The sequence below is a fragment of the Lipotes vexillifer genome, unplaced genomic scaffold (assembly GCF_000442215.2).
Source record: "Lipotes vexillifer unplaced genomic scaffold, Lipotes_vexillifer_v1.1 scaffold1088, whole genome shotgun sequence".
Taxonomy (NCBI): domain Eukaryota; kingdom Metazoa; phylum Chordata; class Mammalia; order Artiodactyla; family Lipotidae; genus Lipotes; species Lipotes vexillifer.
This window is the reverse complement of record NW_006779738.1, coordinates 959,947-977,306: the sequence shown is the minus strand read 5'-3', so window position 1 is coordinate 977,306 and position 17,360 is coordinate 959,947. Positions and strand designations below refer to the sequence as shown.

The window sequence follows — 17,360 nt, the reverse complement described above, 5'->3', positions numbered from 1 at the left end:
GGGGAACTAAGATCCCGCTAGCCGTGCTGCTCGGCCAGAAAAGAAAAAAAAAAAAGACACATAAATGTATGGAATAAAAAGTAAATGTCCTTCTGTTTCCTATTCCCTGGGTATTTGGCCGTCTTCCCCAGGGACCACTGCTCTCACTGGTGTGAGGGTCCTGACAGGGATTCCATGCAGATAAAAGCGTGCGTGATGCGTATGCATATGTGTATGTGACTATATTCTTTGTACATGTACAAAGGTACATAAGTGTGTAGAATAAAAGTAGATATCCTCATACATACGTTTTTGCACAGTGTCTCTGAAGATAAATTTCTACAAGTGAAATTGCAAGGTTTAAAGGGTCTGGGCACTGTTAATTTTGATTTTTAGTGTCAAATTCCCTCTAAGATTGTACTCATTTGTCCTCCAATCAGCAAGCAGTGCACAGTAGTGCTGCTTTCACCACACCCTTTCTGTTGAACTTTTTTTTTTTTATTTTTTTTCGGTACATGGGCCTCTCACTGTTGCAGCCTCTCCCGTTGCGGAGCACAGGCTCCGGATGCGCAGGCTCAGCGGCCATGGCTCACGGGCCCAGCCGCTCCGCGGCATGTGGGATCTTCCCGGACTGGGACACGAACCCGCGTCCCCTGAATTGGCAGGCGGACTCTCAACCACTGCGCCACCACGGAAGCCCTCTGTTGAACTTTTTGATCTTTTCCAGTCTGATAGCTGAAAAATACTACCTCATTATAGTTTTAATTTGTGATGTCGGCCCTCCGTGTCGGTGAGTTCCGATGTGGAACGGCCTTGAGCATTGGAGGACCTTGGTGTCTGGTCCCGGAACTTAATAAAACATGGACGGTACAGATTGACGTGGGATTTGCGCCTTTACAACCCATTCTAGCTCATACTCTTTTTTGCAATGGCATCCACTGTTGGTTCATATACCTACCATGTATATATGAGGCTGTGGAAAGCAGAGGCTTCTTATTTATCTATTTTTAATTTTGACTGAGCAAAAGAAGAAAGAGTAGCTCTTCAGCCCTTCCTCAGAGGAAGTATTAGTTCATGGAGGGACTTTCAGTCAGCATTTGTTTTGTTGTAACATGTACAGTGTTACCCTTGAGAAAGGGGCCCTGGGGTTGTGCGTTATCAGGAGGACGTGTTTCTCCTTCTCCTCCCCAGAGAACGTGATGTGTATCTTACCTGAAGAGGTCTGGGTAAGGGAGCATTCTGATCAGCCATTTAGGCTGACCTGTGTCACAGTCTCTCAGAAACAAAGGTGTCCTTTTTCTCCCTGACAGGCAGCCTTGTTTGCAGTCCACAAACTTTTTGAAGAGGAGTATGCTCCCCGGCCTCTCCTTGTAAGTTCTCAAATATTTGCATGATGAATTTTGGGTTTTATTAATACTGTCATTTTGAGGGTGGGGTTTTTGTTTTCCTGCCATGGAACTATTGATAGTATCTTTTAGGAACCAGCTTCTTGCTTGGTTCACCTCCCTTCTTCCACCATCTCTAGATCAATAGCAGTCTTATTCGTGGAAATGTACAGAAAATGAATGTAGCGGTGGTTTGTGGAAGGCAGGCTATTCCAAAGAAGCCTGGCTGAACTGGTCCCCCGAAGCCAAAGGCTCACTCTCATTAGGGCCCGAGGGCGGATGGACTGGTGTGCTGACCGTGAAGCATCCAACACCAGAGACAGCATGCTGCCAATTCATTAATGCAACAGGCAGGCCCCCATTGCTTGGTGAGAATAGAATAGAGTCAAACAAAGAGTGTTAGATGAATCAGATGTTGAACAGCAGGAGACCAGGATAACCTGAGGTATCTGTGGGGAAGTCTTCTCCAGTGGGACTGGAGGTGTGAATCCTAAAGCTTTTTTGGACACTGCTTTTGTCTCCGTGACTTTCCCTTTTCTCTGTTTCTGTGGCTTTCCAACCCCTCCCCTGGGCACTTGGCATTCATCTGTTCTGACCTTTAAAGAAAACAGTGCTGCCTTGGAGTTTGAGTGCCACAGTTCTCTTCCTTGTAAAAAAACAAAGAAAGTCAGCTTGCGCATTTTATTTTGTTTCTGTGACTGTATTCTTAACTCAAGTCTATGCTGTTGACAGAGTTTACTTTGTTCAATTCAGATTTCAGGGACAATTGTTGATAAAAGTGGGCGGACTCTCTCTGGCCAGACCGGGGAGGCGTTTATCATCAGCGTGTCTCATGCAGACCCACTCTGGTGAGTGATCATTCTGTTTTGACTCCATTCCTTTTGGGGGGATCTCTTCTGATGACTACAGACTGTGACCCGGGAGGGGGATTGCTTCTCTATATTTCTATGGTACCACTTGTATGAGATGTTGTCTTCCCTTAAAGTACATTCTGACTGCCCTGAGGCTGTCAGGAGACACTGCCTAAATGGGCTGATTTGAGGGAGGGGGAGAGTTCTCATATGCCCTGGGCCCACCAGAAAGTTGCCTTTTTGTCTGTAAGTGTCCCCCTTATAGTTTAAGATGGCTTGGCCTGCTAACAACACTTTAAATCTATTATCAGCACTTAAAATTTTTGCAAGGTTTTTTCAGTCCCTGCTTGTGGAACAACCAGAAGTAGTGTAGTTTGAAATAAGGTGGGAATTCTAAAGCTCAGATTTTTATCTTTAAAATTAACATGGCTTTTACATTCTAGTTTGTAACATCTCTCTATTTTTCTGATCAAAATGGTTTAAATTCTGTACCATGAGTGAGATGGAAGCTCCAAGAGTCTATACAGTTTCCTCCTGTGCCTTTTCCATGCTTGTTCTACTCCTGCCTGGAGGCCATGCCTGCCCTGCAGGGTCACCCCGACACGTGAGCCTTTCAGACCCATCTCTAGGGTCCTCTCTGGGGACCCTTCCCTCTCTTACCAGCCCAGGTCGATGTTCTTCTCAGAGCACTCTATTCACTGTTATTATAGCCTTGGCCATAAAAATAAGAGTCATAGACATTTATTGAGAGTTTGCTGTGTGCCAGGCTTGGTTCTAAGTGCTTTATGAGAGTTCTTTCTTTTAATTTTGGCAACAACACCTTGAGGTAGCTTCTCCTCTTCAGATCTTTTGTTTATTGTTTTAGTTGGGTGGTTTTCTTATTGTTGAGTTTGAAAAATTAAAGAAAATATTTTGGATACCGTATATGTGTTTTGCAAATATTTGTTCCTAGTCCGTGGCTTGTCTTCTCATGCTCCTAACCATATCTTTCACGGAGCAGAAGTTTGTAATTTTAGTGAAGTCTAGCTTATCATTTTTTTTTCTTTCTTTCTTTCATGGATCCTACTTCTGGTGTTGTATCTAAAAACTCATCTCCAAACGCGTGGACACCTAGATTTTTCTCCTGTGTAATCGTTATATATATATTTATATCTTAATAGTTTTGCAACTTGCAATTAGATCTGTGATCCATTTTGCGTTAATTTTTATGAAAGATGTAAGCTCTTTGTCTAGATTAATGTATTCAGATGTGAATGTCCAGTTGTTCCAGTACTGTTTGTTGAAAATACAATCCTTTCTCCATTGGATTGCCTTTGCTCGTTTGTCAAAGATTAGTTGACTGTATTTGTGTGATTCTGTTCCTGGACTCTATTCAGCACCATTGATCTGTTTGTCTGTGCTCTCTCATCAATACCAGAGATTCCTTTAGCTTTTCAGTGAGTGTTGAAGTCGAGTAGTACCAGTACTTTGACTTTGTTCTTCTACAGTAGCTAATTGTATTAGCTCTTCTGGGTTGTTTGCTTCATCATGTAAACTTTAGAGTCAGTTTGTTGATATCCACAAAATAACTTGCTGGAATTTTGACTGGCATTGTGTAAATGTATATAAAATTGGGAAGAATTGACATCTTAACTATATTAAGTCTTCCTGTTGATGAACATCGGATAGATCTCCATTTATTTAGATCTGCCTTGATTTCTTTCATCAGAGTTTTGTAGTTATACACAAGTATTTCATTTATTTTGGTGCCATTGTAAATAATGTGTTTCGTATTTCAAATTACAATTGCTCATTGCTGGTATATAGGTAAACAGTTGACTTTTGTATATGAAGCTTGTGCTTTACAACCTTGGTTCTAAGAATTTTTTAGATGATTCTTTAGAACAGATAGTCTTATCTGTGAACAAAGACAAATTTATTTCTTCCTTTCCAATCTGTATACCTTTTATTTTCCATCTTCTCTTATTGCCTCACCTAGGACTCCCAGCATGATGTTTAGCAAGCAGTGAAAGCGGGCATCCTTGAATGTTCCTGATCTTGCGGGGAAAGCATCTAGTTCTGTATCATTAAGTATGATGTTAGCTATAGTTTTTTATAGACCTTCTTTATCAAGTGGAGGAAGTTCCCCTCTATTCCTAGTTTACTAAGAGTTTTTATCAGGAATGGGAGTTGGGTATTTGTTTGTTAAATAAACCTTTTATTTTGGAATAATTTCAGATTTACAGAAAAGTTGCAAAGATAGTACAGAGAATTCCCATATGCTCTTCATCTAGTTTTTTCTAATGAGACATCTTGCATTAACTGTGGTACTTTTGTCAAAACTAAAAGTATATTACTATTAACTAAACTCCTGAATTTATTCTGGTTTCAGGTTTTTCCACTAATGTCCTTTCTCTGTTCCAGGATGTAATCTAGTATATCACATTGCACTTAGAAATCATAGTAAAAGAAAACAAGTAAAATGTGAAAAAATAAAAGATGACATAGTCCTGTCACTTCATAGTTAATTCTTGAATTCCTGAAGACTTCAGCAGCTCCCACTGAGTGTGATTTTGGAGGGGTTTTAGCAGCTCTGCTTTGATCTATTTTATTTTAGTCTGCAGTAAGTTTCATTTGCAAAACAGAGAGCCCCTTGGTTACAAATTAATTTATAAGAGGACAAATTCTAAGTCCAAGGTCACGTTGCAGTTCAGTTGGAGCAAGGACTGAGTTTTGGTCTTCAAGACCCCCGAAGTGGCTTCTGTGTGCCATTAATGTGCCTTCTACCTCCAAGATTTTCCTTTTTCTTTCTCTTAAGTATTGCTTTCCAGTGTTTATTAGCAGTGGTAGTTTGCAGACATTTCTGTTTCATGGTATACCATTAACTAAACGGTGAACTTATTTAAGGAGTCACATCCGTAGGCAGCATCTAATGTTGGAGACATGGGCAGAAATATTTAGTGTTGCAGGGAACTTCAGTGAGGTGGCTTTGACTGGAGCTGAATAAACTTGCTTTGAATCAGGAGACTTACTATCTGCTTGGTTTTAAATGTACTCCTTTCTTTATCATAACTTTTTATATGTATAAATATTTAGAATAGAAGAGGGTACTTCTAATACCTTCTTTTTATTTTTCCAGCATTGGATTAAATTGTGCTCTGGGTGCAGCTGAAATGAGACCTTTTATTGAAGCAATTGGAAAATGTACAACAGCCTATGTCCTCTGTTATCCCAATGCAGGTGTGTGTTTCAAGGGAGTCACACATAGGAAAATGCAAATACACAAGACCTGGGTAGATAGGGTAACAGATCTGGTTTAAGAGAGTTTGTTTTGCAGGTCTTAGTATATAGTTGACTTTCAATAGGAATTTTCTAAATGAAGAGTATTCGGGTCTAGACCACTGTTTCCCTCTAGACTTGAAGGAACAGTTTGGCTTAGCCTGAAAGGGTCGGAAGTGGACAGAACTTGGGGGCATGAAGCCTAGTCATAACTTATCTGGCCAGAGCCTTGGAATTGGTGACAGTCCTTGCCATGTGGGCGTGGCCAAAGAGATGAGTGCAAAGAACGTGAGAGAGAGCCCTCTTCTTTGTTCCACTGTATCGACAAAAGAGCCTGTTACTTTTCTCCTTTTTAAAAGTTAGGACTTAATGGTATATAAAAATTCCTAAGATAAATGTAGACAATTTTCAGACTATCCATTTAATATTGGTAATCCATTCTGGGTTAACCAGATTTCCTGGTGAATGTTTCTGAGCACCACTTAACTACTTGGGGCTAAAAATCATTTTCCAGCCTTCTTTCTCCACATATGTACATTTTAATGTGCAGTAAATTTTATTTCCCACCAGGAGTAAGATAACTGGAAGGGGATAATAAATAAAACAGGAAATTGGATAATTAGATGCTAAAGTCTTACTTGGGAAAACTTACTTGAAAGGAGATGGGTTGTGTTTTGCTTGTTTTTAATTGCATGTCTGGTGCTCATTAGTTCAAAGAATGTGTGGTACTCTTCCAACCCCTACCCCTAGGCGTCTAGGAGACAAGAATGAATTTCCCTTAAAGAAAAGGGAGGGATAGGGGTAGGGAAATTCTGTCTCATGTAGTAGTGATGCTTTTCTTTCAAATAGCAAAGAAATAATGGATGTTTATTTTCCTCTGTGATTTTATTGTTGTTGTCTGGTATGGCGTCTCTGTACTTACTATGTTTAATGTTAAGAATTCTTACTTGTTTTTGCAAGTAATCACGATTTAATTATAAATATTTTTCTAACATTTTAACCTAAAGCCTTTACAAATACTATGTCATTTGTTAAAGTAGTTTCCAGTAATGGCTGAAATATACTTTCTTAGGTCTTCCCAATACCTTCGGTGAATATGATGAAACTCCACACGTGATGGCCATGCACTTAAAGGTCAAGAATCCTCTTTCACTTGGTTTTTAAGAGATACAGAAATGGAATTTTTGATTTAGAATATCTAGAAGTAGACTTTTCCCCTAAAGAAATCCCAGTGTATATATAAAAAATAAAAGCTTAAGATGAATTAAAATGATGGAGGCAGATGGAGGGGCTCGCTGTCAGCATCCTTCTCCACAGTGGGTACTAGTGGCTATTGGGAAATTCTCCAGAGAGGTCCAGCCCAAACTAACTGAAACTCGGCACTCCTCTGCAGCCCTCCCAGGTGGTCCCCTCCACCCCGCAGACTGCTGGGTGGAGTCTATGTCTCCTAGCTCCCCACTGTCACCTCCCCCATTCTCCTTTTCTCACATACACCTCCCATCTTTGAATCCCAGGTCACGAAACCATACTACCCGTGACCCCTCCTAATCACTAACCCCTGGGTCTCTTTTCCCTCATTCCTTGAATTTTTAGTTTCTGGCTTACTGACATTCTCTCCTAAACTATTTCTCATTTAATTTTTATGTTTTCAGTACCTTATGTAGATGCTCTTTTCAATACTCTGACTTCTCACTTCCTTGACTTCCTCTCTCTCGGTTATCTTGTCCTTTCAAACCAGCTGTGGTTAAACTCCAGCTTTCAAACCAACTGTGGTTAAACTCCAGACCTGCACTGTGCAATATGTATAGCCACATGTGTAGCCTCTACCACATGTGGTCATTGGAGCACTTGAAATGTGGCTGTTGTGACTGAGGAACTGAATTTTTAATTCTTTAAACATTTGAATTTAAATTTAAAAACTGAATACGTATTATTGGAAAATGCATTACTTAGCTCACATTCATTCTGCTCAGCATATGGGTAAAAAATAACTTTATTGTGATCAGATAGGCAAATATCTCTTTGCATTTCATAGTATCTGAACTGGTCTCTGCTTTTAACCTTATGTCTAAGGCTTATCAAAGCTTGATATCTAGAGTTAAGTATGTTTAGCTCTCTTTTAAATGGAAAATTCGTTATTCAGGAAATGCAGATTTTCTGCTGAATTGGTAGTGGTGAGCTTAGAATTCAGATGAACTCTCTGAAACTTTTTCTTTTCCTAAATGCAGGATTTTGCTATGGACGGCTTGGTCAATATAGTTGGCGGGTGCTGTGGTACGACACCAGATCATATCAGGTGATAATCCTTTCTAAGTATTTTACCTTTTGTTATGGGATGAATTGTGTCCCCCAAATTCATAGGTTGAAGCCCTAATCCCCAATTCCTCTGAATGTGCCTGTATTTAGAGGTAGGGCCTTTAAGGAGGTAATTAAGGTAAAATGAGGTCATATGAATGGATCCTGATCCAATGTGACTGGTGAGGACACAGGCACACACAGGAAGGGGCCATGTGAAGACCCAGGGAGAAGATAGCCAGCTACAAACCAAAGAGAGGTCTAAGAGGAAACCGGTCCTACTGACACCTTGACCTGAGACTTCTAGCCTCCAGAACTTGAAGAAATTCAAATTTTGCTGTTTAAACTACCTAGTCTGTGGTATTTCGTTATGGCAGCCCTAGCAAACCAAGATACTTTATATTATGAAAAATTCCAAAAATTAAAGTAGAAAAATAATAAAATGAACCCCCATGCACCTATTGCATAGTTTCCATAATTTTCAACATTTTGCTATTCTTACTTTATTTATTCTCCAACTTTGTTTTCCCTTAGACTATTGTAAAGCAAATCCTACATATCTTTTTTTTTAAATTAATTTTTATTTGAGTATAGTTGCTTTACAATGTTGTGTTAGTTTCTGCTGTACAGCAAAGTAAATCAGCTATACGTATACATATATCCCCTTTTTTTGGATTTCTTTCCCGTTTAGGTCACCACTGAGCATTGAGTAGAGTTCCCTGTGCTATATAATATGTTCACATCAGTTATCTATTTTATACATAGTATCAATAGTGCATATATGTCAATCCCAATCTCCCAATTCATCCCACCTCCCCTTCCCCCTTGGTATCCGTACGTTTGTTCTCTATGTTTGTGTCTCTATTTCTTCTTTGCAAATAAGATCATCTATACCATTTTTCTAAATTCCACATATATGCATTAATATACGATATTTGTTTTTCTCTTTCTGACTTACTTCACTCTGTATGACAGTCCCTAGGTCCATCCGTGTCTCTGCAAGTGACCCAATTTCGTTTCTTTCTATGGCTGAGTAATATTCCATTGTATATATGTACCACTTCTTCTTTGTCCTTTCTTCTGTTGTTGGACATTTAGTTGCTTCCATGTCCTGACTATTGTAAATAGAGCTGCAATGAACGTTGTAAATAGAACATTGTGGTACATGACTCTTTTTGAATTATGGTTTTCTCAGGGTATATGCCTAGTAGTGGGATTGCTGGGTTTTATGGTAATTCCATTTTTAGTTTTTTAAGGAGCTTCCATACTTTTTTCCATAGTGACTCTATCAATTTACATTCCCACCAACAGTGTAAGAGAGTCCCCTTTTCTCCACACCCTCTCTAGCATTTGTTGTTTGTAGATTTTTTGATGATGGCCATTCTGACTGGTGTGAGGTGATACCTCATTGTAGTTTTGAAGCAAATCCTAGATATCTTAACACTCTACCTTTAAATACCTGAATAATATTCCAGTGCTCAAAGAGGGACAGCCGATATTTCTTGTGGGCAAATACCTGCCTCCACTAGATTCTCTCATGAAAGGAAAAGACAATAAGCAACAAGCACCTTGAGGTCAAGAGGAGCGTCTTCACCTCGCCTGACACAGTCACTGTTTAACCCACGTTGTAGAGTGAGGGCATGAAGGAAGGGGGTGGGAGACAAGGGCATGGCGAAGGGTGTGTTTAAGTCCCTGCAGTTTCGTGGTTTATAAGAAGATTGGAAAGATTGGAATTGAGTGGAATAAAACACAGTTGAGGACTGTTTGTATTTGTTTTTTTTCCTAGAGTGACTGATGATCATATTTTGAGCCAGTCTGCTTGCATGCCTGTAATACATTCACTGTATTGAACTGCCTAATGTTGCACTGAGTTTGTTGACTTCCATGATAGACTCTATGAAGAGTCTCTATAATTTTTTAAACATAACATCTTTTAAATAATATCTGAAAGTTATCAGTAGTTGAGGATAGCTTATCTTTGGATCTCTTTTTGTTTTTAAGATTATCTCCTCCTTTATAAAAAGAGTTGTGTTTTTTGTTTTTTAACATCTTTATTGGAATATAATGGTATGTTAGTTTCTGCTTTATAACAAAGTGAATCAGTTATATATATACATATGTTCCCATATCTCTTCCCTCTTGCGTCTCCCTCCTTCCCACCTTCCTTGTCCCACCCCTCTAGGTGGTAACAGACCACCGAGCTGATCTCCCTGTGCTATGCGGCTGTTTCCTACTAACTATCTATTTTACATTTGGTAGTGTATATATGTCCATACCACTCTCTCACTTTGTCACAGCTTACCCATGCCACTCTCTCACTTTGTCGCAGCTTACCCTTCTGCCTCCCCATATCCTCAAGTCCATTCTCTAGTAGGTCTGTGTCTTTATTCCCGTCTTACCCATAGGTTCTTTTTTTTTTGCCATACACGGGCCTCTCACTGCTGTGGCCTCCCCTGTAGCGGAGCACAGTCTTCGGACGCGCAGGCCCAGCGGCCATGGCTCACGGGCCCAGCCGCTCCACGGCATGTGGGATATGTGGGATCCTCCCAGACCGGGGCACGAACCTGCATCTCCTGCATCGGCAGGTGCACTCTCAACCACTGCGCCACCAGGGAAGCCCTCTTGGATTCCATATATATGTGTTAAGCATACGGTATTTGTTTTTCTCTTTCTGACTTACTTCACTCTGTATGATAGACTCTAGGTCCATCCACCTCACTACAGGTGCTCAACATCATTAATCATTAGAGAAATGCAAATCAAAACTACAATGAGATATCATCTCACACTGGTTAGAATGGCCATCATCAAAAAATCTAGAAACAATAAATGCTGGAGAGGGTGTGGAGAAAAAGGGAACCCTCTTGCACTGTTGGTGGGAATGTAAATTGATACAGCCACTATGGAGAACAGTATGGAAGTTCCTTAAAAAACTACAAATAGAACTACCATACGACCCAGCAATCCCGCTACTGGGCATATACCCTGAGAAAACCATAATTCAAAAAGAGTCATGTACCAAAGCGTTCACTGCAGCTCTATTCACAGTAGCCAGGACATGGAAGCAGCCTAAGTGTCCATCATTGGATGAATGGATAAAGAAGATGTGGCACATATATACAATGGAATATTACTCAGCCATAAAAGGAAACGAAACTGAGATATTTGTAAACGAGTTGTTTTAAAAATACCTGTGTGTGTGGGTTTGTGTGTGTAGGTCTACCTATCTCTGCATATATATTTGCTGCTTTTACTTTGCCATTCACATACTCATTTGGGGGGCAGTAGAGTGAGCAGTTCATTCTGGTCCTGATAAATTTAGTAGAGCAGCCAGATTTTTCCAGGCTGATCAGAAGACATATTTCATCGAAGCTGATAAGGTTCAAAAGAGTATGAATAATTAAAACAAATTTTTAGGAGTAATAATTTTGGAGTTTCAGTGATGTATTACTCTTTACCCTTCTTACCATCTATGTGTGCTTGAAAAAAACAGACCTAAAGGATTTAATTTCCTTCACTCCTGGCACCTCCTCTCCTGTTTGCTCTTCCTTCTCAACAATGAAGCCTTTTTTTCTTTTAAATTACCATGTGGATTTGATGGCGTTAAGGATATCTTCAGGTTTGGGAAGGGGTGGAGGAGATTTGCTATTAGCATTTGTGCAAACCGTCACGTCTGTAGGTTCACATCTGTGAGCACAGAACTTGGTACAATCAGTGCACAGCAATGGGGCAGATAACAGAAATGTTAAAGATTGTAGATTCATTTTCTGCATTACTGAGAAAACTGAAAAGCACAGTTGCTGCTTCACATTTGGAACTAGGTATATAATTATATTAAACAGACTTAATTTCATAGGTGGAAATTAGTTTAATTGAATTTTGTTTAGATTTAATGGATATCGTGTTTTCTCTTTTAACTCAGAGAAATTGCTGAAGCTGTGAAAAACTATAAGCCTAGAGTTCCACCTGCCACTGTTTTCGAAGGGCATATGCTACTGTCTGGTAAGTCATAAAGACTGATTTTTTATGATTTCAGAAATCGTTTGTAGATTGTTAATATGTTTAGTCTATGTGGTAGTGATATTTCTGCCACAGAACTTGTTTATTAGGTCAAAGAAGTGTACATATTTTTCTTGGTACTTAAATGAATTCTAGTAAAGGACGCTTTGGTTTTTTTTAGGGGTGAGAGCGGGAAGATACTGACTTCAGGGAAATGTGAATGAAAGCACAGGTAGTGGCCTTGGTCAAACTTATTGTGCACTGCTTTGAAAATGTACATAGGCCACAGCCTAACACTTTTAATCATCAGATTTGCTGCTAGTTCCTAAAAAATCTAGCCCAGGCTTAAGGTTTTTTAATGATGGTAGCCTCTTCCTAGAAAATTTTGTTTGCTTCTATAACATTATTGTCATGCTCTTATGTTGGCTGTGTGTTTAGGCTTTACAAAGAGTTGTGATATTTATTATTCTGTTTTGTTCTCAACAGCCCTGTGGAGTAGGCAGCTTCCCTTTTTCAGAATGAGCTCTGATATTCACAAAACGAACATTAGTAAAATAGATTATCATGCCAACTATTAGAAAAATAACTTTAAATTTTATATTTTTCCCATAATACTTTAATGATGTATTCTTAGATAGTATCTTTAAGCAAAAAAAAAAAAAAAGTGTATACAGATTTTGAGAGAACCTGCAAATAGCACATATGAGGAATTATGCACCCTAATAATGGAGAATTTAATGTTTCTCTAAATTGATGTTTTTTTGTTCCATATGTTCTCCTAAGAAAAATGAAATAAAATGACAGTGAAATAAAATAAAAGTGACAGCAAAAGTAATACCCACTTTTCTCACTCAGAACATATTGTATAGAATTACTCACAGTGAGTGAAAATAAAGTTGGGTTAGAAATATGCCTCTTCAGGCTACCCTTTTTTTCCTTTTATACTCTAGAAGCTGGGATGAGATTAGAGGAAAAGGGATTTGTGATTTATGACACACTCCCTACCCTGAAAAAGTGGCTTTTGTCAGAGAAAGGTGTGGTAGGATAGTTTCTTTCAACCTTAGATCTTAAAGCTATTAATTGACTTCAGCCAAGGACTAAGTTGAAATTGTTAGCCTTTGCCAAAATGGAAACATGAAAGAACCATTTAGTTATGATTTTTAAAGAGTTTGTGTGTAAGAATGAAAGAATTCTTTCTTCTGATTTGAATTTCATGTGCTATTTCTAAATTGTTTTAAAAATCACCTTCAATCAGATTTTAAAAGAATGGCACCAAATATACTCTTTTTAATTGTTCTTTTATAAATTGCAGACTTGAGAACAATGTAAAAATTTTAAAACTTATTTATTTATTTTTTAATTTTTGTCTGCGCTGGGTCTTTGTTGCTGTGCGCAGGCTTTCTCTAGTTGCAGAGAGCGGGGACTACTTTTCGTTGCAGTGCAGTGGCTTCTCTTGCTGTGGAGCACGGGCTCTAGTTGCTCGGGCTTCAGTAGTTGCAGCATGTGGGCTCAGTAGTTGTGGCTCGCGGGCTCCAGAGCACAGGCTCAGTAGTTGTGGCGCATGGGCTTAATTGCTCTGCAGCATGTGGGATCTTCCTGGACCAGGGCTTGAACCCGTGTCTCTACATTGGCAGACGGATTCTTAACCACTGCGCCACCAGGGAAGTCTGAGAACAATGCAGTTTTTGTGTCAGATACTTCACATTCATAATAGATCAGAAATGCTTTGTGTGAAATGCTTTTAGGGCAACACCACAGGTTCTGTTCGCCATTTAAATGCTGGCAGCCCTGCTTGTCTGCCCTGGGAACCCCAGGGTCTGACTAAGGGTCGACATGGAGGGGAGGGGCTGTGAGGATGTTACCAATGGGAAAGGAAATCACAGCCCAAACTGGCAAGTGATAGTCTTCCCAGTCGGGGAACAGAAGACCTGGAATAGTTTTGTAATTTCCTATCTTCATTATTTTCCTCTCCCTCATGTCGGTTTCTTCCTCAACCAATGCTTTTGGAAAGGACTCAAAAGCCATTTCCTTTTATTAACAAGAACAGCTGGTGCTAATTTTATAAGCTTGATAACGCTTATCAATGTTACCTAGTCTCATTTTTACAGTAACATTGTGAGGCAGATACTTCTGCTGTCTCTATTTTATAAGCTTGCAGGCTCTGCGAGAAGTGCCCCAGAGTGTTCACTGAGTCGGCTGTGCAGGGCTCAGACCCTAAGGCTGGCTTCCCGAGAGCCTGCTTGTAACCATCTAGCAAGATCTAGCTCCTAATACTGTAGATACAATGAGTAGAACAAAACCAGTTAAAGGCCTTTTCCTGTAGCGGTACTGTATGCTGCATGTTGCTTTTTTACCTCAGTGTAATGTGTGCACATTAATTATCTGATATTTGCCCCTAAATCAGCCTGTAATAGTGGAGATGATATTGTCCCTTTGCAAATAAGGAAGGAGGAGCAGAAAGCCCAGGTGGCTTGCCCAGAGTCAGCCATCTCCCAGGGCTCAGCCCAGGTCCTTCCTCGTGACCCTGTTAGGCCTTGCTGGTTACTTATTCTTGGCTTCTGGATCAAAGAGACGAGATAAAGCTCTAAACACACTGTTGGTGGGATTAAGAACGCTTGCTCCATCAGGCTTCAAGCCGATGTCTGAATGGACAGCTGTAGAGCAGTCCTTAGATTCTAACTTCTTGGTTTTTGCCCCAGGCTCTTGGTTACATAAGAATATGATGATAATTTTTCCTTGTTTCTCAGAGCTGATATGATTCAGCTCTTGAGAGAAATTTGCAATTTAAAACCCTAAAATATTTCTTCCTTTGAGAGTTCTGGTTATAAACATAGAGCCTTTTGTTGTGTTTAAATATCCCTAGGGGGGATGGCCATGACCCTTTGGGTCTCCTTAGCTAGTCAGAGGGGCTGTGGCACAGAAACTTCTTTTCTTTCTCATGAAAACATTTATTTTCTGTCTGTCTCATGTCATTACATGCATTTTCAGAAAATTTTCAAAATGCTTCTCCTTTCAAGGTTTAGAGCCCTTCAGGATTGGCCCGTACACCAACTTTGTTAACATTGGAGAGCGCTGTAATGTTGCAGGATCCAGGAAGTTTGCTAAACTCATCATGACAGGAAATTATGAAGTGAGTATCTAAATAAGACCCTTGAGGCATCTGCCAGGTTTTTGGCTAAGACAACACGCAAGTGAAACAGCTCTGTCTTTGATAATCATTAGCAGAGCTGCTGGGAAGTGTGAGAAGAATGGTAGAGTGTGTTTGTAGCTGGCAGAGCTGGTGGGAGGATGAGGCTTCGAAAAGTCATAGCTGCCCTTGTCAATATTTTTCAAAAGAATTCATCCAGGGTATGAAGTGGGATGAGATGGGAGGCACCCAGGTTCTAGCTATTTCTGTTAATTGTGAAATACATTTAAAAATTTGAGGATACTCTTCATTTTGGCTTCTCACAAATCTTTCCAAGAAGAGGGAAAGCCAAGACAATTCCTATTCATTTCCTCATGACCACATCAGACACTGACTAATGTGGTATTATTGATTCTGTTCACTGTAAAATAAGCTAAACAAACACAGAGCTTGCAAGGTAGTTTCACCATAGGATTCTTAAACTCGGTCTCTAAGGAGCCCGGGAAGTAGGAGGGGGTTGGGGAGGAGTGGCTCCTCACTGGATTCCAGTTCCCCATAGTTAGTGACCCCTCAAGGCTCTGTGGTTAAGGGAATGACCTGAGAGAAGGTCCAATCCTGTCTTTGTGCCCAACTTGTACACCTTTAAACAAATCACTTCATCTCTTGGAGCCTATTTGGGAAGGTTGGACCACTGAGCTGTGATTCTGTGGCTCTTCTGATGTAGAAAGGTCAGGCATTGGCATCTGTGTTGTGTGTCTTTTGACCTCTGGTCTAACCAGGTCACTTGCCATCCCCCCTGTGCTCCCTCCAGTCCATTTCCCAGGGGCAGCTGAAGCTACTCCCTCTCAGGTAGCTTTCTCCACTTCAGTCCTCAGAGATCTTGCCCTTCCTGGTGTTTAGGCAGGACATTTGACTTGTACGTTGTATGGCAGTGCCCGTAGCTTTTCATGTGACTACATCATATGCCCCCAACTAGATGAAAGCCCTTCAAGAACAGGGACTGTGACTTATACTTCTTTTTATTCTTTATGGTATTAATATTTAACATACTGCTGATACTGAAAACATTTTTTGCTGAATTTTATTGCGATCCTTTTTCTCTGTGTAACCTTGTGTCATTACGAGTGGTCTTTCCTTGCAGCCTGTGCCAAAGTGTCTCATGCCTATTCTTTTACAGTGATTGCTAAAAATTTCTATTTGGTTTCTTCGCTAAGAAAAAATTAGGACAACATCAGAATCTACCGTTGATTTTACCCCTGCTTATTTTATGACACTATGAAGTGTGCAACAAAGACTTAAAGTCTCTGCTGTACCAGTCAGTTAGAAAGCCTTATTGAACATGTCTGTTTTGCCCAGTATTGTTCAAATGAGAGTGGGAGATACCTAAGACCTTTCTAGATTTCCAAATGCTTAAAATCTATTTCGGAGAATAAGCTAATACTCGTGAAATCGCAAGGAAATGATAATGTAATACACCATGTGATAATGTTTATAATAGTTACAGATGTTTAGAGGCAAGCCGGTCATTGAGGAATAAGCAGTGTTTCCCAAAGTATGTTCTCTGGAACACTGATCCTACAAGATATTCCTTAAATGACTGTAAGTGGGAAATGCTGTGTATTGTATCTTGTCCTTGTAGATTTACGGTGTATAATAGTGTATCAAAGGATTTGAAAATCCTTTTAGCACAGAAGAAGTTTATTTATACGCATATTTCATTTAACTTCTATCAACAGCCTACAATGACTGCTTTGCATGTTTTGGCAAACACTGAAGAGTTAGATAAGTTTCGGACTGTTTCTCTAAGGACTTTTTTTGGAGGAGATGGGACTTGAGCTGGATCTTAAACAGTACAGGAAGGAAGGGGATTGTGTTGGAAGCAGAGGGAACATCATTTGTGACACAGAGGTGGAAACAGATTTGGCTGGGTGGAGGGTGCTGGGAGTGGGCGATGGGCGAGAAGTTCAGTTGCATGAGAAGATGGGGCAGGTCCCAGAGGGCCCGGAACGCCAGGCTGAGGGCTAGAGGCTCTTTACAGGAAGAGTCGAGCTTTGCTGGGTTCTGAGGAGCGACCCGCTGTGATGGAAGCGATGTGTAAGAAAGCTTCATCTGGGATGGTTGAGAGCAGGCTCAGGCTCGGGGGTGCTGGCCAGGCAGTCTAGTGGAATCTAAAAGGACTGCCTGCTGGGGGTGGTGAAGGACTACTTTTGTCAGCCTTCTCTTAGTCACCCTCTCCCAATGCTCGTTCCCCTTGAATTCTGTCCTCAGGAAGCTCTGAGCGTTGCCAAAATGCAGGTGGAAATGGGAGCCCAGGTGTTGGATATCAACATGGATGATGGCATGCTGGATGGACCAAGTGCAATGACCAGATTCTGCAACTTCATCGCTTCCGAGCCTGACATTGCCAAGGTCATACAAAACCTTGATTCTTCAAGGGAGTTTACATGTGCTGCTCTGTCGCTCATT

The 17,360-nt window shown here is 40.3% G+C and overlaps 1 protein-coding gene across 2 annotated transcripts in view; it reads left to right on the top strand.

Annotated features, from left to right (window-relative positions):
- The window catches only part of MTR (5-methyltetrahydrofolate-homocysteine methyltransferase), a 118,045-nt gene that overhangs the window by 28,529 nt on the left and 72,156 nt on the right, over positions 1-17,360 (top strand). For both annotated transcript variants that reach the window (XM_007452934.1, XM_007452933.1), the window contains exons 7-14: positions 1,290-1,349; positions 2,118-2,212; positions 5,334-5,434; positions 6,546-6,607; positions 7,702-7,769; positions 11,691-11,770; positions 14,785-14,897; positions 17,163-17,303. In XM_007452934.1, the coding sequence (XP_007452996.1) occupies positions 1,290-1,349; positions 2,118-2,212; positions 5,334-5,434; positions 6,546-6,607; positions 7,702-7,769; positions 11,691-11,770; positions 14,785-14,897; positions 17,163-17,303 (720 nt within the window). The remainder of the gene's footprint in view (positions 1-1,289; positions 1,350-2,117; positions 2,213-5,333; positions 5,435-6,545; positions 6,608-7,701; positions 7,770-11,690; positions 11,771-14,784; positions 14,898-17,162; positions 17,304-17,360) is intronic.